Source organism: Oryza glaberrima, chromosome 12 (assembly GCF_000147395.1).
Source record: "Oryza glaberrima chromosome 12, OglaRS2, whole genome shotgun sequence".
In the NCBI taxonomy this organism is placed as follows: Eukaryota; Viridiplantae; Streptophyta; class Magnoliopsida; order Poales; family Poaceae; genus Oryza; species Oryza glaberrima.
In genome coordinates this window covers 4,865,827-4,889,084 of record NC_068337.1, presented here as the reverse complement: position 1 = coordinate 4,889,084, position 23,258 = coordinate 4,865,827, and the positions used below count along the sequence as shown (strand labels likewise).

General features: G+C 40.9%; 2 protein-coding genes across 2 annotated transcripts in view; one reads left to right on the top strand and one right to left on the bottom strand.

Moving 5' to 3' along the window:
* Positions 1–23,258, bottom strand: part of LOC127756366 (uncharacterized) — a 57,645-nt gene that overhangs the window by 15,778 nt on the left and 18,609 nt on the right. The gene's annotated exons all lie outside the window — the stretch shown is intronic.
* On the top strand, positions 16,058–22,219 carry LOC127756367 (probable protein phosphatase 2C 77). The gene is made up of 4 exons (XM_052281720.1): positions 16,058–16,618; positions 18,235–18,465; positions 21,357–21,530; positions 21,641–22,219. The coding sequence occupies exons 1-4, from the start codon at positions 16,103–16,105 to the stop codon at positions 22,010–22,012; spliced, it is 1,293 nt and encodes a 430-aa protein (XP_052137680.1). The 5' UTR covers positions 16,058–16,102; the 3' UTR covers positions 22,013–22,219.

Genomic DNA, 23,258 nt, shown 5'->3' with positions numbered 1-23,258 from the left:
TAAACAAGATATAAGGTCACCAACTAAATCAATTAAGTATGCAAGTAGATCGGGTACAAACAAGCTCAAGCACAATATGAGAAAATGCATAAATGGGCAAACCAAGAGAGGAGACGTGTGATTTGTTTCCCGAAGTTCGGATCCACGGATCCTACGTCTCCGTTGAGGAGCCACAAGGGCCGGGCCTATTTCAACCCTCTCCTCACGAGGTTGCACAAATGCACTCCTCGGTTTCACTCTTGATTTCTTCCCTTGCGGAGGCGAAATCGAAGCCTTCACAAATTTTCCGTGGCACACCACAACCTTGGGTGCTCACCGGCGACGCCTAGCCGTCTAGGAGACCTTAGTCCCTAAGAGTAACAAACACAATCGAAGATTTGCTTGCTATGAACTCGAGTGCTCAAAGTATGGAGTGAGGTTCACTAGCTCTCAACTTCTCAATCACTCAATCCAACTCTTTCCCCTTCTCAAATCCCTCTCACAAAGAGGCACCACAAAGGATGGAGTGAAGCTCACTAGCTCTCAACTCTTCACTCTCTCAATCCAACTCTCTCCCCTTCTCAAATCCCCCTCACAAAGAGGCACCACAAAGGTAGGGAAATGGGGATGGCTATTTGGCTTTGGATGTGTCTAATACTTCCCAAGAGCAGCAGCCACTCAAAGGAGGGGTGGAGGAGTTTATATACCCAAGCCCCTCAAAATCTAGCCGTTGGAGGCCAAGACTGTAATTTTCGGAGTTTCCGAAAAGCATTTTTGGACAAGTCCGAAAGCTTACAGAAGCAAATCTCAGATTCGGAGCCATTTTCAGAATGTCCGAAAATTTTCGGAGTTTCCGATAATTTTTCGGACTTTCCGAAAAGCACAGAGTAAAACGACTAGAACTTTTCACTCGGGAGTCCCTTTTTGATGAACTTGGACTCTATGGAAAGCTCACTCAGAGGACTACCCAACTCAACCAAAAACAAGGTCTAAAACCACTCAAAGGATAGGTTAAAGCTTGGGTTTCTCTCAAGGTAGCACTATGATAGGTCACTTTGAGCACCGAGACATACACAAACACCTCGACGTTGCATCCATCTTAATAGTACGGCATTCCTAAACTCAAATAAATAAGAAGATAATTATACCATTAGGAATGCCTTTTTTTTCATCTTTTTTTCATTGTCTTGAGGGACGCCAATGCCGATACCGTTTCACCATATATTCTTCAAATGATTGATGCGGTTACTTGTAGCTTCAAATGGTCTCACACGGTCCATTATGACAAAGCCGTCACTCGCCCTTCACCACCGGATTTGGTTCTTCGGCGCCAAGCCCCTTGCTTGCCCTTCACCGCCGCATGGTCCATCGCGACCGAGCATCGCTTGCCCTTCACCGTCTTGCCATAATAGCCACTTCGTATCACACATCTTCAATATCTTCACTTTGTCATTCTTGGTATTGTTAGGTGTAATGATATCACTTGAGCATCAACACCTTTGTAATTCTTGGGACATATTTCTTTCATTCAACTCAATAAAATTATTAGTCCCAATGATCCGGTTGTCAACCTCCACATGACCAACCGATCGCATGTATAAAAGGATATGAATAAATGATGAGTATTAATCAACACCACAAGTGTCATATACTCAAATATATGTTCAAATGTAAAGATCCCAATTAAATGAAGGTGAATAACTTGGATCGATTACATGCATAACTAAAGTATAGGATTTGCTCCCCTAAATGTATGCATACAAAATATTTGTGTGAAGCAAGAGTATACATAACAAGATATTAAACATTGAGAGCTTATCCTATACAAGAATAGAAGGCATTTCTCAAATATAGATATTAAAATAAAAACATACCTTCATCATCTCCACGTTCTCAATGTAAATAGATTAAATAAGAGATAATACTCAAACAAAACATTAGTCTCACATGCATATGCCAATCACATGGAAATATTATATACGAACATATCAATATGTAAATGAAGAGAAAGAGTGATACATATAGCTTGATCTCCATGCATTTCATCCTTGTGATTTAGGTCCACCAACACTCCACTTTCATATCCACATGAGACTAGACAAACAAATGCTTATAAAAATATTAGTCTCACATAATTGGATTTGTTATTAATCATCAAAACCAAATCAATGGCACTTGAACTTTCAATATCATTATATGAGCGCAAGCTGTTGCATTTTAGTACATCATTAGTAAAAAAGTACTTTGATAATTGAGCGGATTGCGTGAAGTGGCGCTGCAGCAGTATGGCTTCTTCAATAACCTCACCAAGAGTGATCACTACATACACGCACAATGTGAGAAAAACCTTAGAGCTATAAAGAAAGAAAGAGAAAACTACATGGGAGGATCATATATGTACTCTTCTTTTTTTTCCTTTTTGACATCTCTTGTGTACGTGAGTACGTAGGGAGGGATTAGATGGTTTTTAAGAGTGAGTGATTAGTTGAATAGTTCTAATTTAATGGGTGAAAATAATTGATACAATGGTTTAAGTATAATCGATGGCTAGATGTTTTGCTAATTTCCTATTATTTTTCTTAAATATTGTCTAATTTATTAGAACATCACGTGGCATCTTAGGAGTGATTGTAGTAGTCTAAAAATATTATTACTCATAATCACAATCTACTTGTAGTCAACTATTATTTGTTGTGGCTTTGGTGGCACCTATCCTTTGTTGATGTTTGCCAATTAGTATCGTCCTTCATTTTCGGTGCTGATAACACACATGCTCATTGGATATGAGTTAATTATTAGGTGCACTATGCACGGATATCTCATAAGATATATAACTTAGCGATTGGTGGATATATAATAGTTTCTATATACAACTTATATAGATGGGGATTAGTCACTGGTGGAGAAACCGTTTGTAGTCCCGGTTCGTAACCCCCCTTTAGTCCCGGTTGTCCAACCAGGACTACGAATCCGGGACTAAAGATAGCGATCTTTAGTCCCGGGTGAAATAACCGGGACTAAAGATCTGTGTACCATCATCTTTTTTATTTGCATGGCCCTGTTTGCTGCATGGTTGATTATATATGTATATACACACACACACACATGTATGTATGTATGTGCATATCTGTATATGTATAAATACATATATTACACACATATTTATAATTTAAAGCACTTAACATTTTATGTGCATATATGTTACCAAAATATATATTAACACTAAAGTAAATGTACGTACATATATAAATATATAAATATATATATATATATATATATATATATATATATATATATATACATGCATGTATAGTACAATTCATTTGCTCGCTAGCTATAGCTACGACTTCGACGCCGGCGTTACATCAGAAGAGGAAGGACCGACGTTATGAATTGTCGATCCGTCGTAGTAGAATTCACCATCGGGATTAAGGACTTCTTCGTTGATGAACCCCATCATTTGTTCTTGAACAGCCGTGATAAAATCCTTGTGTGGGAGATTTTCCCTCATGTGAATACGCTATCATTCGAAAAATAATGACATATCAATATATGAAATTAATAAACAACTTAACAAATCGATACGCAATGAAATTTTGAATGGTTTATGTATACGTACATCGAGCTCTTGTGTGGTGTATATTTGGTTTGATAGGCAGTGGGCATACTCGCATACGTAGTAGCAGCATAAGTTAGTTTCCTGGTTCTGCTTTGCACACTACATGAGAAACGATGAGAGATTTAATATACTCTTTATATTAACTGTAATTAGAGATTCAATTCAATATAATTTTGGATCATGCATGTACTCACTGGAAAATGAAACCTCCATCCAAGTTTTTCTTTCCAAGTCCCGTGGATCAATTGACGGAATCGATCCCAAGCCCTACATGTGCAGTTGCAAGCTATGATTAATTAATTATTACCCGAGATCAACATAATAGCAACAAAGTCCCGCGACTTTGGAATAGATGGCATTATATTACCTGTCTATCAGTTGAAAGACCTTGTCAAAAACCTTCTCTTTATTCATTGAGTCGTACACAGTGACTCTGCATGCGTCCAAGTCGAAAAAAACAGGACCCAGTGGAATCTGGAATATGCGTGAGATGAGAGTGGAATCTGGAATATGCGTGAGATGAGATAAATATCAGAATGTACATGTTATGTGTATGGGAATGAAATTTGTTTGAACGACAATAAAAACTCACTCTGTGTTGTACGGCAGTAGTATGAACGTCTTGAAATGCTGCTGCGTTAGGAGATGGACGAGATTGTCCTTTGTGTCTTTCTCGTACTTGTCGATCATTTCGGTGTTGATTTTCCGAGGGTCGATGAACCCAGTATCGTAAACCCCCCGCCGTCGGGCCCTTTGAATCTCCATTCTACAACGATGAAAGGAAATTATTATTGCTTACATATATGCCAGGAGCTAATTATTGAACGAAACAAATCGAACTCAAAGATACTTACAAAATCCATGCGCTCAGAAGAGAGACGTCGAGGGCGTCCAGATGGTACAGATCGAAGACATCCTTGAAATGGATCCATAGAACATCTTCTCCATGCAAGAAGTCGGGGTTTCTGATCCTCGCTCCGAACATCTCTCTACCCTTGGCGCTCATTTCCATGTACCGTTCATGGAATTTGTACATTTGTGTCGGTAGGGACTACAGCTGCTCAGGCCTGACAAGCGGTTTACCGAGTTCAAACTTGTATGCCACTTCCGCCTTTGGGATTGGTGCGCCTCCAACCAACTGAGCCACAGTTAGACCAGTGTCCGAAATGAAATCCGTTATGCCAAAGTCTTCATCGGTCACCAACGGCTCAACCTCTTGGTTTGGTTGTTCTCCAAGTTGAGGAACTGGTTTAGACTTCTTGTAATAGGCTTTCCTAAGTGTTCGGTCATAGTCCGATAGCTTTAAGGCCTCCTTGTTTATGGTGGACATTCCCTTGAAGAACTTCTTCACGCTCGGGTCAATAGGTATCTTCTTTTCAGGACTCCGAGGCTTGAGTTGCCTCTTCACTTCTCCTGCCACATAAGCGTCAAGCTCCTCTTGACTGCAATCGTACGGCGGCTCCTTGTTTTTGGTGGCGTCAACTTTGGCCTTCTTCATTGCCCTTGTGCTGGCAGGAGGTGGAGCTTGGCAAGACCTTGTCTTGGGAGGTGCAGGCGGACACGGTGGAGGTGGAGGTGGAGGAGGTGGAGGAGGTGGAGGAGCCAGAGGAGATGGTGCAGGAGGAGGTGGCGGAGGAGCCGGAGGAGATGGTGCAGGAGGACGTGGCAGAGGAACCGGAGGAGATTGTGCAGGAGGAGACGGCGAAGCCGGAGGAGATGGTGCACGAGACGCTGCTTGTCGCCTAGGGAGGATGATGTACCGCTTGCGCCATAGTATAATGGTGTGGCTTGTGTCTCGTAGATGCGTCTCACCGTCTCCTCCTGGGTAGTCCAACTCGAGGTCCTCGTACGCGGCTTCCACCAGCTCAACTTCGACCCTCGAGTATCCTGCTGGAATCGGCCTACAGTGGTAAGTCCCTAAAATGTCCGTTGGGATGGCCATTCGCGACGCCACCTTCATGTGATGAGAGGTTATCTATTAGTAATCAACCTAAGCAGCAACCTAAGCAGCAACTTGCGGAACGTACAAGTCAAAAATCATAAAACTATGAGCATACCTTGATTGATAAGTTCTTGAAGGGAATATGCAGCTCACATGGTGTCCGCTGCGTGATCTCATCAACGGGGCAGGTGGTTTCGTCCTGGGTTTGCATGGCGTCCATGCTCTGTGATCCTACCTGCCCCGTTGAGGCACAGCTGCTACGATTGCCTGATGGGCTGATCATTGGAGGAGGTATGTAATGCTGGGATCCTGGGACCGATGTCCTTGCCACCTCCTCTTGCATGCTGAGCTCGTAACTCGATACTCTGTACTCAAGATCGGCAATCTTCGCCTCAGTATCTCTCTTGCTCCTCATCCGACTACTGTACGTGTGGATGTCCTCCTTGAATCCAATCTTCCAGGGAATCACGCATTTCCCTCGTGTTCGTCCTGGATGCTCGGGAGTCTGTAGGGCGAGGGACAGCTCGTCCTTCTCTCTGTCGGGTTGGAACGTGCCCTGAGAAGAGGCTTCCACTGCGTCCATTAGTCAACTGGCAGCCTCACGTATCTAATCGCCGAAGACCATGGAACCATCAACTGGGTTAAGCGTTCCACCATGAGCATAGTACCAGAACTTCGATCGATCCGGCCATTTAGCGGTGGCCGGTTCGATACCCCTCTCAATCATTCTTGCCTCCATCTCTTCCCACTTCGGCATTGCGACACTATAGCCGCCTGACCCCAAGTGGTGATGGTACTTCTTCTTGGCGGCGTTTTCCTTGTTTTTGACCATCATCGCTTGCCCTTGTTGCCCTGTCTTGTAAGCAACGAACTCGTCCCAATGATCCCTTAGCTTTGGGAATACGTCGAAGTTCGGTGTTAGTCCCTTCAGGATGTATTTCTTGTACAGATCTCCCTTGAAGCTCTGGAACTGTTCTGCCATTTTCTTAAGAGTCCACTGTTTCACTATGTTCTCCGTACCCGCAGGGAGCGTGAATGTCTCGAGCATTATGGTCCACAGCATCTCTTTCTCTGATTCCGGGACAAAGCTGTCATTATCCCCGCGTGCCCTTGTTCTGCGGCAGTACACCTTGCTGACAGGCACGTTATCCCTCACAACCCAACCGCTGTGACGTACAAAATTCTTGGCTGCTTCTGCCGGGGCACTAGGTCGGCCGTCTTCGTCCACCTCAGTTATGATGTGCCGACCCTCTATCTTCTTCGCGGCACCTTGTTGTCCACGTGCTCTCTTCTATCCAGTGGAGGGATGACTTCCACTAGCCTCCTCCTCCTCGTTCCCTCCGCATCCCTCTCCACGTTCCCCTCCTCGTTCAAGTACTGGTTTGGATCCTCGTTCCCCTCTTCTTCGTTCCAGTACTGGCTGCTTCCCTCTGCGATTGTATCGTATAGTATCTGTTCCTCATCGCGATCAGCCATCTGTGCATACAAAAAATATTTGTTAGGTCTATAGGTCATATTTGCTTTAACAATCTTATATGCTAACAATTATATATGCTAAGTCTAAGTGTCGTATATTAGAACCCTAGATAATCATTAAAACTGTACTAATCTTGTATTAAAACTCTAACAATCATATATGCTAAGTCTAATTACAAATCTAATAATCTTACATTAAAACTCAAATAATCTTGTATTAAAACTGTAATAATCTTATATTAAAAATCTAATAGTCATATATGCTAAGTCTAACTGTCATATATTAGAACCCTAGACAATCATATATGCTAACTCTAATTACAAATCTAATAATCTTATATTAAAACTCAAATAATCTTGTATTAAAACTCTAATAATCTTATATTAAAACTCTAACAGTCATATATGCTAAGCCAAAATGTCGTATATTAGAACCCTAGATAATCATATATGCTAAGTCTAATTACAAATCAAATAATCTTATATTAAAACTCTAATAATCTTGTATTAAAACTCTAATAATCTTGTATTAAAACTCTAATAATCTTATATTACAACTCAAATAATCTTGTATTAAAACTCTAATAGTTAACTATGCTAAGTCTAAGTGTCGTATATTAGGACCCTAGATAATCATATATGCTAAGTCTAAGTGTCGTACATTACAACCCTAGATAATCATATATGCTAAGTCTTAAGTGTCGTATATTAAATCTAATAGTCTTAATTGCATTAAAAAAAATCTAACAATCATATATTTACATCACTTGCCTGCGTGAATTGCTTCGAGGGCTAGCTACCACTCCGGCTTGAGGGACGACGACGACAACGTCTTTTCTGCAACATACAAAAAAATGTATTAGGCTAAACGCAAAGTAACATATATTGTATTTCACGTTCGCGTTCTCGTTAAGTTCACGTTTCGTTCACGATCGTTCACGTTCACTTTCTCGTGAAGTTCACGTCACGTTAACGTACGTTCGTTCGTTCACGTTAACGTACGTTAAGTTCATGTTTGCGTTCTCGTTAAGTTCACGTTTCGTTCACGCACGTTCGTTCGTTTACGTTCGTTCATGTTAACGTACGTTAAGTTCACGTATCGTTCACGTACGTTCGTTCGTTCACGTTAACGTACGTTAAGTTCACGTTTCGTTCACGTTTGTTCACGTTCACGTTAAGTTCACGTTCGTTCACATTCGCGTTCACGTTCACGTACGTTCGTTCGTTCACGTTCACGTTAAGTTCCATTCGTTCAAGTTCACGTACGTTCGTTCGTTCACGTTCGTTCACGATCGTTCGTTAACGTTCACGTTGTCGTTAAGTTCTCGCCTAAGTCACGTTTCGTTCGTTCACGATCGATCGTTCGTTCACGTGGCGGCAACGGAGTGGTGGTGTGGCGGCAGCGGAGCGGCGGCGTGGCGGCGCGGCTGCGGCTTGGCGTGCCGGCGGCGTGGCGGCGCGGCGGTAGCGTGCCGCGGCGGCGTCGTGGCGTCGCGGCGTCGTGCCGCCGCAGCAGCATGGTGCGGCCCGGCGTTGTGGCACGGCGGGCATGACGCGGTCCGGAGGCGTTGCGGCGGCGTCGTCGGCACGGCCGGCGCGACGTCGTCGGCGGTGGCGGCCGCATCGAGATCGAGAGAGAGAGAGAGAGAGAGAGAGATCGAGATCGAGAGAGAGAGGCAACGGCGGCTCTCACCCGAGAGAGATGCGGCGGCGGCGTCAGTGGCGGAGGCGGCGAGGACCGCAAGACGACGGCGAGAGACGACGGCGGCGTCGGCGCGGGGATGCCCTAGGCAGTGGCGGCGAAGGAGAAGCCGATAGGAGGAAAAACTTCTAAGTGTTGGTGGAGAAGACGAGGCCGCATCAGGAATATATATACCCCTAGATCTTTAGTCCCGGTTGGTGAGAACAACCAAGAGTAAAGATATCTTTACTCCCGGTTGTTCTCACCAACCGGGAGTAAAGATATGTTCCCGCTATTTCCAAATTATTTTTAAACCCGGTTAGGGTTAAGAACCGGGACTAAAGATAATAGCACTGAATATTGAATTTCGTTGCATATGTGTTTCTAAAATAGTAAATAATGCATTAAAATTATTTAAAGTCGAAAAATTAATGACAAAACCTTCGAAAAATTATTGTTGTCTGTAGTAAATTAAGTGGATAATATATAATAAGCACGTGAATGATTTAAAATTGTTAAAAATTCTAATAATCATATATAATTAGCATATGCATGATATTAAATTGTTAAAAATTCTAATTAACATATGTAAATACGACATGCATGATTTAAAATTAACAAAAATTCTAATAATCATAAATAATTAGCATATGCATATATATTAAATTGTTAAAAATTCTAATTAACATATGTAAATCCCACATGCATGATTTAAAACTTTTAAAAATTCTAATAATCATATATAATTAGCATATGCATGATATTAAATTGTTAAAAATTCTAATTAACATATGTAAATACCACATGCATGATTTAAAACTTTTAAAAATTCTAATAATCATATATACCTAGCATATGCATGATTTAAATTTGTTAATAATCATATATAATTAGCATATTCAATACATCCAAAATAGTTTACATCGTGTACACAACAATTATGGCAATACATCGGCGGTGACGGTTGTCCGCACGTACTTTCTCGTCACTATTGTTCCTTCCTTGTGATCACTACGTGAGTAAGGGGTGTCTTCATTTGATAGGAGGATGCTAGGGTCAATCGTCACTGTGAAAGGTGGTTGCCCATCAAACTGATCGTAATCCTCGTCAGTCTTGTCCTCTACTCCGACGATTTTTCTTTTGCCTAGGAGAACCACGTGGCGCTTCGGCTTGTCAGGCCCTTTGCCCTTCTTTCCTTTGCTAGACATGTCCTTCACGTAAAAAACTTGTGTTACATCATTGGCAAGAACAAAAGGTTCATCCGAGTATCCAACCTTGTTAAGGTCAACCATTGTCATCCCACCGTCATCAATCGTTACGCCTCCACCAGTCAACCTAACCTATTGGCACCGGAACAGAGGGACCTTGAGAGGTCCATAATCAAGTTCCCATATCTCCTCGATGGCACCGTAATACATGCCAGTTGTACCATCGTGTCCCATGGCATCGATACGAACAGCACTGTTCTGGTTCGTGCTCTTTATGTCTTGGGCTCTCATGTAGAATGTGTACCCATTGATCTCATATCCCTGGAATGTCGCGATCGAGCCAGATGGATCCCTCGCCAAGAAGGCCAGTTGCTAGTTAATCGTCTCGTTACCCATGAGATGTTGTCACAGCCACGCGGGGAAAGTATCAATGTGATACCGTGTAATCCATGTATCGGACTTACCGATGTTTCTGGCGCGAACTAGAGCCAAGTGCTCCTCGATGTAAGGAGCCACCAATGAAGATTGTTGTAGAACCGTGAAATGGGCTTTACAGAATAAATTGTTGTCTACCGTCATTATTGCTTTCCTTCCGATAGTCCCCTTTCCCCGTAGTCTCCCTTCATGGCGTAATTCAGGTACCCCGATTGGGCGAAGGTCTTCAATAAATTCTACGCAGAATTCAATGACCTCCTCTGTTCCATACCCCTTGGCGATGCTTGCCTCTGGACGAGCACGCTTACGAACATACTTCTTCAGAACGCCCATATACCTCTCGAAAGGAAACATGTTGTGTAGGAACACAAGCCCGAGAATACCGATCTCTTTGACAAGGTGACAAAGTAGATGCGTCATTATATTGAAAAATGAAGGTGGAAATATCAACTCAAAGCTGACAAGACATTGCACCACATCATTCTGAAGGGCTTCTAACCTATCCGGATCGATGACCTTCTACGAAATTGCGTTCATGAAAGAACATAGCTTTGTTATTGTTGCCCGGACATTGTCTGGGAGGATACCCCTTATTATAACTGGAAGCAGTTGTGTCATCAACACGTGACAGTCATGAGACTTTAGGTTTGTGAACTTCTTCTCCTTCGTGCTGATTATTCGCTTTATATTCGTGGAGTATCCAGATGGTACCTTGATGCTCTCCAAGCATTGAAACATATATTCCTTCTCTGCCTTGCTAAGAGTGTAGCTGGCTGGACTCAAGTAACGGCTGCCATTGCAAGAACTCCAGAGTGGTATCCAACTTTTTGTGCCCCTACTTGCAACCACAATGACGTTCTGTGGTCCTCTAACATCTTGTCCAATTTATGGGCCCCCTTTTCACTTTCGTAGTCCTCCTTGGCGTCCTGCAACATCTGACCAAGATCATCCGCAACGTCGTTATAATCAGCATCTCTGTCCTCCTCGCCCGTTTGATTTCCTTCAAATCCAGCGTACTGAGCAAAGTCTGGAATATTGTCGTCTTCCACTTTATCTTCTTCCATTTCAACCCCCTGCTCTCCATGGGATGTCCAACAATTATAGCTTGGCATGAACCCCGACTCAAACAAGTGGAAATGAATAGTCCTGGATGCAGAATACTCCTTCTGATTCTTACACTTATTGCATGGACAACAAATAAAACCCTTCTGCTTGTTAGCTTCGGCCACTCTCAAAAAATAATGCACGCCGTCAATAAACTTTTTGGACCGCCGGTCAGCGTACATCCATTGCCGATCCATCTACATGAAATGAAAAATAATCGTACACAAATAATCATTCGTACAATAATGACATTCATACAATAATGATAAAATAATCACAAACTCTTTCAACAGTCATACAATAATGACATATCATTATTCATACAAAAATTATAAAATATTCCACCAAATAATTCTTATTTATTATTTTTAAAGTTTTAAATTCTTTTAATTTTCAATTTAGTTTGTTTTCTTTTATTTAAGATTAACTTTCATTATATTTTCCTACTCAACTATTTTATAAAACCTTCTTTAGCAAATAAACAAAATTTCTATATATTCTTTCTTTTCCCACACAAATTTTCTCTCTCATCAACTTATAACAAAATTTTGGAGACAAAAAAGTGTGCAAAACATAGCTCCAAATGTAATATGACCAAAAAAACATTGGAGGATGAAGTTGCTAACCTTTTAGGCACCTCCGATTTGTATATAATCACCAAAGTAAATTCACTAGAAATTTTGGCATGACCTCCCCTCTTTTTTGAAGAAATTTTGAAACTTGCTCGGGCTAGAGGAGGAAGAAGACATATATAAAGGGGTGGGACTTTAGTCCCGGTTGGTAACACAAACCGGGACTAAAGATCCCGGGGGGGCCTGACAAGCCCTGACAGCATTTGAACCGGGATCTTTAGTCCCGGTTGGTAACAGACTAAAGATGATCTTTAGTCCCGGTTGGTGTTACCAACTGGGACTAAATATCAAATATGCCCGTTACCCTTTTTAACCGGGACTAAAGATCATCTTTAGTCCCGGTTTTTATTGCAACCGGGACTATTGTGGAAATCGCCCGAACCGACGAAAGATGGTTTCTCCACCAGTGAGTGAGAACATACGATTGATATATTAGTTGATTGATAAAGTATATTATATACTACATATTAACTATTTTAGTAGCTAAGTAATAATTAAGTTTAAGGTTGAGTTCCAAAGTGCTCATCGGATTGGCTATCCCTGTTTAGTGTAAGCATGTTTACCGAGCTGCTATACTGTGTGTTTTGCAAATACTTCCCGTACATGTGTACGAATGCAATTTCATATAAACATGTGTACAACGGTCTAGTTATAAATGGTAAAAAACTATTAATTACTTTACTATTAACTATTATCTCCGTTTCAAAATATAGCCGCTAGTATCGGATGGGACAAGTATACAATACATATGTGTTACTGATGTGGATAATTTCAGTAGCTAGCATGTGTTCTATTGAACTTTGATTTCTCTTATGACTAAAAACATTTGTATTTTTCTTGCTTTGCAAGCCCTAACTAACAAAATTAATTAGCTCGTCAGCCAGTTGACGATTTTTGTCTGTCGGAAGAGAGAAGAGAAATGCTCCGGTGCAATATACCTGAAGTATTCTACTCCGAGTAGAATTAATCTGGACCGTTTATTTTAAAGGGCAGGTAAGTAATCTCCTAATATCCTGACGAGAGTGGTGGCCGCAACGTTCTGCGTGACGCTGGCGGCGTCGCTGCGGCGCGCCACGGCGCAACGGCCATGGCGGCGTTCCAGATCTGCGTCCAGGTCTGGCTCGCCACGTCGCTCCTCGCCGACGGTCTCGCCGTCGCTGGCCAGATGAGCTAGCTAGCTACCTACCTACCTAGCTTAGCCTACATTCCGATGATATATGCATGGCTGCTTAATTAACTTTGCTTAAATTGATCAATCAACCTCAGGCCTTGCTTGCCGGCGTGTTTGCAAAGAAGGATCACTACAAGGTGGCGGTGACCACCGCCCGCGTGCTGCAGCTCGCCGTCGTCCTCGGCGTCGGCTGACGGCCTTCCTCGCCGCCGACATGTGGTTCGGCGGCGGCGTTTTCACTAGCGACGCCGCCGTCATCAGCACCATCCACAAAGGCGTTTCGGTACGATGGTCATCATAAGCAAGAACAGATTAATCTTCAGAGATTAGTAAACATTTTTCTCATGAACATATCTGACGATTGTCTCCAAATCGATCAGTTCGTCGCTGGCACGCAGACGATAAACACGCTGGCCTTCGTCTTCGACGGCGAATGGAGGGGAATGGCGTCGATTAGGATAGGATAAGGAGAGGGTGAACAGTTAGATAATGACAGATTACGATAATACCCCTACGCGAATTATTATCTCTGGACAAATATAGCCCTCCATATTTCTACTCTAATAAAATTTGGTGAGAGTAGAACTAGATCTCAACCCTACGATTAAATACGATCAAACGGCACGGATTAATTTCTACTCCAAGTAGAAAGCACCGGAGCGAGACTCAAGAGAGAAATGTTAACCAGCCACCTGGATCAGTCGGCAGGTCAACATGCCAAGATCCAGCAATTCCGATCCCCGCGCGGGGTCAATTCAACTCCAACCAACGCGCGCAAATTCCATTCCACGTATATTAATTCGATCGTCAACCCAACGATCACACAAGCAGTGATGCAACATTGCATCGACGACGACTTCTTCTTGCAGACAAACTAACGTACGTATGGTCATCTACATCGATCTCGTCCTACGATCGAGCTGGTTTTTCGCAGCTTTTAATTTGCTTCTTGCCGTAGCTGCTGTTGCTGGGCTGCTTGTTTGCAGACTGGCATATGTATCTCCAAGTTGAGGTAGATCTAGCATGCAGCTATCTGCCGGTTGTTGTTGAATTGTTCTAACCCTTCGCCCTCAAGGATTTGGCACCGGCAGATATACAGTCACATGTATTATTGCATGCACATGCGTGTGTGTTTTGTGATCAGGTTTTATACGCTTTCCAACGTCAACGTCCATTTAGAGATGTTATGGTCCTTGTTCTCCGTGAGGAATTCTCACATCAGAGACTAGGATGGTTTTGCAAGTTCTTCTCCATGCAGACGAATCAAACAAAGACCCAATTAGGGTCAAACTCCAATGCAAAGTTTTACACTCATAAAGATTCAACCGAGCCATGCATGAGTAATGGATGAATGATAATCTTGCATTGTGTCTCTTGCCATATGGATTAGTGGATATATGATAATTTATTAATATAAGTGTCATTACAGATATTGATTTGAGATGTAAATGATGTTTTAAATGAGGCGTGGGCCTCGTGAGGATTATTAATTCCCCGTTGCAGTTGACAGGGCGGGGACATGAAAATTATCATATTTCCTCGTGTAGAATTCCCCCCGCTGCCATCTCTGCATCATTCATGCTAAGCTATATATGTGTGTGGGCCATGACTGTTAATAAACCTTTGGGTTGGCATCAAATTTGGATATCGGAATTGATGCAGTCCTCTATTTTTTTTTTTTTGAAATCAAACATGGAGAAATCATGTTATTTTTTATGACAAAATGAATAAATATTTTTTTAGAGGAACATATATAGATATTGTGTTGGAATGGAACTTGGATGGTTAATAAGTTGCAATGGCGTCAATAATAGATTTAACTAATTGTCATTCAAAAATAGATTTAATAAATTGAAGGACGATCAAACCGTGCCTCCTCTGTTTCCATCTTTTTTTTTCATTTCAATATAGAAATATATATTTACCAAATATTATCACAAAATTTTTTGGCATAACTATAAAAAAATATTTTGACAAAAATATCAAAACATTACATAGTTTTTTTTTTGCGGGGAAAACATTACATAGTTAAAGTCATTCTATCATAAAACATCATTTTTTTGTTACATTTATCACAAAACAATGTATTTAATGAATGGTATTGCAAAACTACATACTTATTTTAAAAGTCCTATCAAGGTAATTGCGAGGATTTAACCTCCACGGTATGTGGTTTTGCAACAACCTAGCTATGTTCTAAATCTGTATTTTTGAAGTGTGTGTATGTGTGTGTGTATATATCGTGACTTAAAATCAATGTTAAATATATAAATTTGTGATATAGTAGCTTAAATTCATAAGTTTTTGGATAGTAGGAGTATTAATTACTTGTTCACAAATTTTATTATACAAGTACGTGGTTTAACAAAGACCAACATTGTCCAAGATATACACACCAAGTTGCGTACGATATACCATTCCATCTCCTTACATACAAAAATACCATGCATTTACTCCATATTTTCCACAACTTGCACAAAGCAAATTTAAAACCAAACTGTCACTAGAAAAATTCAACCGTCTGTACTTGCCAAACAGAAGGAGAAAAAAACCCACACTTTTTTGCAGACTCACAGAGAAAAAAAAAGGAATTAATTGCATGTGACAAATACGCAAAGCAAAGCAAAGCGACAGCTAGTAATTTCCATCACCGTCCTAAGTCCTCACACACAAATTCCAAAAAAAAAAAAAGGCATATATCCTTTGACCGGTCAAACCTCGCGACTTCTTCTTCCACCTCTAGGTCCGGCAACTATATAGCCGACCTCGAATGAACGCCACAAATAGCAACCAACCCTACCTGTGTTGTACGCTGCCCATTTCCGTCGCTGCCTCTGTCGTTGATACCTCCGACGATGCTCTGCGGCGCCGAAGAGATCATCATCTGCTCGTTCAACGCCTTCAACGTCGGCCTCGCGCACGAGCCCGGCAAGGAGCTCATGAGCATCTGCTCGCCCAAGTTCACCGCCGGGCTCAGCTCGCCGACGGCGTGGGGCACCGCCAAGAACGTGCACGTGGAGAGCGAGAAGCAGCAGCAGCAGCTGGTGCTGGCGGCGCCGCCGCCGACGCCGCAGGTGGTGGTGCTCCTGCCGGCGTTCAAGAAGAATTGTACTGACCAGGAGCAGAGGGCGCCGGTGACGTCGAAGGCGGCGAGGGTAAGGCCGGCGAGGCTGCTCATACAGCCCGCGCCGGTGGTGGCGGCGCGCACCGGCATGGACCCGTTCGGCGAGGCGGAGACCGACGTGGCGACGACGGAGACGGAGGTGAAGGGGGAGGGCTTCTGCTTGGCGAGCAGGAGAGGGGCCAGGCATGCAATGGAGGATGGATATGGGGTGATCACTCATCACAAGATTGAAGGAAACTCCCAATTGGTAAATTTATATATCTCATCAAATTGCACAACATTAGGATCAAATTTGAATCTTGGCAAGCTTGAGGAGATTTTAAATGGTATGCATGTTCAGATGAATATATATGGCTAAGAGATATTGACATGGAGCGAGGTGGTTTGAATGATAGATAATAGGAATGGGCAAACATAATTTCTTCACAAATACATGGTGCTTCTATGATCCCATCAAAGCTAATTTGCACAAACAAAATTTCCAAGCAGTTTTGGGCTGGTGGATTACAAATCAAGCAATTAACATGCTTACAAAAGACATATTTATTAAAATTCTTAAAAATAGAACATTTTTGTAGACTATTTCATGTGCTTCTGATCAACCCAAAATGAGAATTCGAGGTCGGTACATTAAAGAAGGATAAAATAGTACTCTTCGCAGAAACAAAATAAACCAGTACACTGTTTTGAATCAACAAACTTCCATTTATATATTGATTCCATCTGATCAAAACTAAATTGCACAAACGTACAATTAATTAACCAGTATATATCTTCCAGGGCTCTGGCCTTGACAAAAATAAAATTTCAAGCTTGCTAAGGCAAATGGATAACTCTTTGTAAGAAAGGAGAGAGTATATATATGTACCAATTGGCTACTCATGAAATTTGCATGCTTACAAAATTTTCAAAAACTAAAATTCTTAAAAAAAAATAGTGCCCAAATTTTTATAGACCATATGTTCCTGATCTTGCCTAAATTAAGGATATATAATTTGGGGTCTGTAAATTAAAGAAAGATGGAATACTCTTCATAGAGGTAAATACGCCAGTATGAACTAATGCTACTTATTCCTAACTACATGAATCATAATTAATTTGTTCAAAGCAAGTTGAACAAACCTAAAACCAAAATTGTTTGAATATTTTTCCTCTGATCTCGACAAAAGTATAATTTCAAGCCTTTAAAGGCAAAAGAACAACTATTTGCAAGAAATAAAGAAAAGAGAATATATATATATTGCCAAAATAACTAGCACCACTTATATTTATATCGGTTTAAATCAATGCACTTAAAACTATAATACTTGTGCAAATATGACAAACATTTCGACTTGTTGCAGCAAATTTATCCGAACTACATACATAAATATTTCATATAAATTCCATATTGATAAGGACATACATATTCAAACCTAAATATTAAGACCACAACCTGCCATAAGTAAAAAAAGATAGGCTAGACAGATTTATCGAAGAAATTAAACTTGTGGGCGCGCAAAATATATGATGGATAGCATGGGCAACACGTTCATCGACCCACATGCAACGCACGCTGATTCCAGACAAGAATATTTTTTTTATAAAACGACGCATGCATTTACCAGGTCTCCATTTGCTTAGCCACGAAACTTCCAAAAGTGCATCATTTTTTTTCAAGAAGCATATATACACAATAATGCATAACGTACGTGTTGATTAAACCTAGCTTCAAATGCAGCAACTTAATTGATTCAAAATGTTCCCATGCATTTCAATATTTTCGTCAGTACACAGTTAATGGGCATCAGTTAATTAATCAAATATACACACGCAGAGCCACTAATTGAGACTCTCTGACACTCTGTACGTCTGATTTTGCAGGCGTTCTACGGTGTGTACGACGGGCACGGCGGCCGGGCCGTCGTGGACTTCATCGCCGAGAACCTCGGCAAGAACGTCGTCGTCGCCGCCGCAACGGCGACGAGGTCGATGGGCCCACATCAAGATGGCTCATCGTCATCGCCGTCGCAGCAACTCCGAGAAGAAAACGACGCTGTCGCGGAGGAGATCAGAGCTGCGTACCAGACACTGGACAGACAGATCGTGAGCCAGGTAATTAATAAGAGAAAATCCATTGTATACCCCTCAAATTTTACCTAATCCCTTCTGTTTACTTCCTTGTATACCCCTAAAATTTGATTTTGATCTCTTCCATACCCGTCCCGTCAGTTGACTGTTAGTTGACCATATTTTTTATAAAAATGACCATTTTACCCTTGGATGAATAAAGAAATTCATGAATTACATTATTAAAATTATAAAAGCTTCTCGCATGAGACTATTATAGTTATGAGTTTGTTGTTCGATGCATTATTTATCTCAAAAAATATTGTTAGATAATGAAATAAAAAATACATTTTTTTAAAAAAAAAGTCATAAAAATGAGGAGCATTCATATAAAAATAGAACTACCCATGTTGACAACATTCTTTTAATGAATGCTCCCGATAAAAAAATCCATTGTCCTATTAAAATTTCAAATAAAAATTTTAATTTATTACATTTATTTTATTTTCAAAATTTATGTCAAAATTTTCTGCACTAATTATTTAGTCTCTTTAGTTTTATAAAATACACATACTGTACACTCAAACAAAATTTTTAACTGTTTTGAAGCTTATATTTAAACCTAAAGCATCAAGGGCAAAAAGGACATTTGCAACCAAATGTAACAGTGAAATGATGGAAAATGTAACGGTAGGATATGGAAGGGATCAAATTGAAATTTTAGGGGTATAGAAGGGATCGGATAAATTTCAGGGGTATGAAAAGGATTGAGTGAGTTTTCAGGGGTACACAGAAAATTTACTCAATTAATAACTACAGTTACTGTTCCGTTGTAAATTATTTTAGTTTTGTTATAAACCAAACTATATAAAAAAATTCACCATCATATAAATGCACTATTGAGACATATATATGTGATGGTGGATTTAATAAAACTAATTTATCATTGTACATGTTGTTTTTTGTATAAACTTGATAAAGTTAAAATAAGTTTTACTTAAGATAAAACTAAAATGGCTATGGAATGGAACGGAGTGACTAATTAACTCTAGCTAGCTGCTAGGCTGCATAATGTGCACATGCGATAGAGATCGATCTGATAGGGTATTTTCATTTTGGAGCATTTGCAAATTTACCACTATTTTTTTCAATTTTGCAAGAATATCACTCGAATGATAATTTTGGTGGTATTTTTGTAATTTTCTAGTGATAGTTTTACAATTACGATTCAAACTAATGGCAAATTTACAATTGCCCTTTTTATTTTTTATTTTCCTTGGCCTCCACACACACACACTAATAAGGAAACATTAAAAGTTACAGAACACGGGGATTTCCAGTAGTGATGCATGCATGCCAACACTATAGTATTATTCTTGATTAGAATTTAGAACTTCGCATGCAATTACTGTACTTGTACTAAAATACGCGATGCAACAGCGACATACAACTACGCTGCTGCTGCTGCCGCTATTGTTGATTAATTAGTTGGGCGATTTATTAATCGGCTTGACTAGGTCTTGCATGAATTAGCATCTGAACTTTGAACGGTTCAAAACCTGCTATCATTTTAGCTGTCCGTTTGTGAGGTAGGTTTGATGGCGATGGTGTTGATGGCCACGTTACGCATGCACCCACGTACTGCAACCTTTATTTTTATCCGTAACCCGGTCCAGATTAATTGAGTTCCGTTGCCGTGTTGCTTCTGCTGTGGCCGACATCGACCGGTATCTCTTGTGCTGATTAATTATTAGTCGATCAGCCGGTTTGTTGCCTTGTAGGCCCAGCTGATGGCAGCTCAGTTTCCATTACAATACGTTCTTAAGAAATTTTGGAGGAAAAACATATTTCATATATGCATATAGCTATTTGACATACTCAGGGGTGGAGACCGGAGTAGGATAGCAGTTGCCCTTCAGTAGATTTTAATCAAACTCTCTTGAGAATGTCCTCTCATTATTTATATGCACATATTCAGATAGTCATAGAAAAAATTAAAAATTTAGAATACGTCTTAACATGTGATATCTTACTCAATAAATATGCAGGTTAAAATTCAACTTTTATAAGCTGCAAAAAAATCAAATTAAATTATAGCTAGTTAACAGTTATTTTTTTCATTGTAATATGTAGAAGTTAAACTTGACCACATATTAATTTATCTTGTTGATTTTTTTAATTTTTTTTCATAGCCATTTAAGTGGCATATAAATGACAAGGAACGTCCCCCAAGAATTTAAAATAGTTTTTCCTACTCCTGAGTGTAACTATCCATTGCACTTTAAAACTTCAACAAATCGAAGAACTCTGGTTCCATCACTGGACATACTGTTACAAATTAAGTCGTTAAAAAGAACAAATGCAAAGTTATATAAATTACATTAGTTGAGCTATAGGCTTATAAGAATTCTGGTTCGCTGGACATACTGTTACAAATTAAAGTGTTCTCTCTCTCGAAAAATATAATATATAAAAGAGATAATCCAAGAAATACCACTAACAAGCATGCAAATCCAAGAAATGTCATCGTACAAATGATTGTGTTCCAAAAATACCATCGTTGATAGGGTTCTGTCCATTTCGCGCCGATAAGTTATATAGGATGAACAGTGTATTTAACAGCGTGAAATGGACAGAACCCAAACGGCGATGGTATTTCTGAGACAAAATCGTTTGTACGATAGCCTCATGCTTGTCGATGGTATTTTTGGGACTTAAACGCTTGATAATGATATTTCTTGGATTATCTCTGTATAAAACGCAGATGCTCATATGACATGCGCAGATAAAAGTAGTTTCTACTTCAGTTAGTTATGCATTTTAAAGCACAAACATGTACAGTAGTATAAAAGAAATTGTGCAACCATGTACTTTCTTTTCATGATAGTAGTATTTAATTAATTAGCTAATGTTGATGTGGATTGCTTGTTGTGTAGCGCATACGAGGCGGTGCGTGCGCGGCGACGGTGCTGCTGAAGGACGGCGAGCTCTACGCGTCCAACGTCGGCGACTGCCGCGTCGTCCTTGGCAGCCGCAACGGCGTTGCCACCGCCCTCACCTCCGACCAAACCCCCGGCCGCGAGGACGAGCGTCTCCGCATCGAGAAGAAGGTGCGTCCAAATTTCCTTCTTCTTAATTCACTCGCGCCACCATGATCGCGAGCTGATCAATTAGTCGCTAAGCTAGCTGTTGCTGATCAATGTATGTTGTCGCAATGCAGGGCGGATACGTGAGCTGCGGCGGCAGCGGGGTGTGGCGAGTGCAGGACAGCCTCGCCGTGTCGCGCGCGTTCGGCGACGCCTGCTTGAAGCAGTGGGTGACGTGCGAGCCAGAGACGGCGCACCTGAGGCTCACCGCCGACGACTGCCGCTTCCTCGTGCTCGCCTCCGACGGCCTCTGGTGCAAGGTGTCCAACCAGGAGGCAGTCGACGCCGTCGCTGCCGCCGCCGCCGCCGGCGGCGTGGCCACCAGCACGGACCCGTGCAAGGAGCTGATCGCCATGGCGAGGAGCAGAGGGAGCCGGGACGACATCACCGTCATGGTCGTCGACCTGCAACGATTCTTGCCGGTAGAGTCGCCACACGTGCAGTAGTACGAAACAATTTTGATGTGATTTTTGCTTGAGAAGTTACTTCCAAATTCAATTTTGCATTTCTTTTTTTTTCTCACTTCAGTTGCACTTATAAGAAATTGTACATGTGTTTGTAACTTGTAAGAGATTTTTGAAGTGAGCTAGCTAGATGCACAAGATCAAGATTGTACAAGAGTGACTGTATTTTTTTTAATACATATATATAAAGGAGAATTTTTATCGTGTTTGTATTCCAAAATGGGTAAAAATTCAATGCTCCTCGATGAAAGGTATCATGTAAAAAGTATTTAAGTATTGGTATAAGTACTTAGATACCAAGAGTAAAAACATAAATTTGCTGTGAGAAAAAAGGGGTAGAATTTTTTTTACATTTTAATCAGTACCGCATAGGTACTTAAAGTCATTTGTTAGGTACTAGTATCACTAGTTCTCATTTGCATTGTTTCCTCTAGATTTATGTTGTGTTCTTGAATATTCTTCTTTACATGGTTTTCTCTATATTTATGTTCTATTCCGAAGAACATGTTACTAGTGTAAAAGTTCTCATGTGCATGCTTTTCTCTAGATTGCTTTGTTCCAAAGCATGTCAATAATTCTTCTGCATACATGTGATCGGGATCTCCTGTTCAAAACCTCGACCATGTAGGCACCTCCCATAACCATGTCTCCTTCTGGGTACACCTGCTCAAACCCTAGGAAAATAATAGACAAGAGATCAGGTCAGGATTCAAACGCGTCGGATCTGCGGTACTACGAGGAATTTGTGAACTACGTAAATAACAAATTAACTACATAAGGAAGAGTTTTACTCTAAGCGCTTGCGTGGTTTCGATTCAGTCCCTTATCTCTCCGTCGGAGATTGCAGCCTGATAGAGTGGTAGTTGTCATCACCTCCATTCTCGAAGCGGATTAACCCTAGAGACGAGACAGAGAAGAAAGAATATCGTTATATTTCTTTTCTTTCCTTGTGATACTATAGATCAAACATATTGATTCTTTCCTCTTGATAGGATACGTATCGTTCGATATTCACTTCAAATAAAATTATCACTATTTTATTAGTTAATTACCCTATTGTCATCGGGTTACAATAATTTTATTTCATACCTTGCCCTTTTCTTGATCAATAGTTCACGTTGCATCACCTTTTAATACCTTTACGTACCTTGCGTACACCGTAAAAGGTCTAATAATAACAAAGTGGCATACGCATGCACACCATCATATTTGTTCATGATTGTGCTTC

What these genes read in the sequence shown, in the direction of transcription:
- LOC127756367 (XM_052281720.1), top strand. Translation starts at nt 16,103, where the DNA reads ATGCTCTGCGGCGCCGAAGAGATCATCATCTGCTCGTTCAACGCCTTC. An exon ending in TTGAAGGAAACTCCCAATTG is followed by an intron (nt 16,619 to 18,234) that starts GTAAATTTATAT and finishes CTGATTTTGCAG; the next exon opens with GCGTTCTACGGTGTGTACGA. An exon ending in GTCTCCGCATCGAGAAGAAG is followed by an intron (nt 21,531 to 21,640) that starts GTGCGTCCAAAT and finishes GTCGCAATGCAG; the next exon opens with GGCGGATACGTGAGCTGCGG.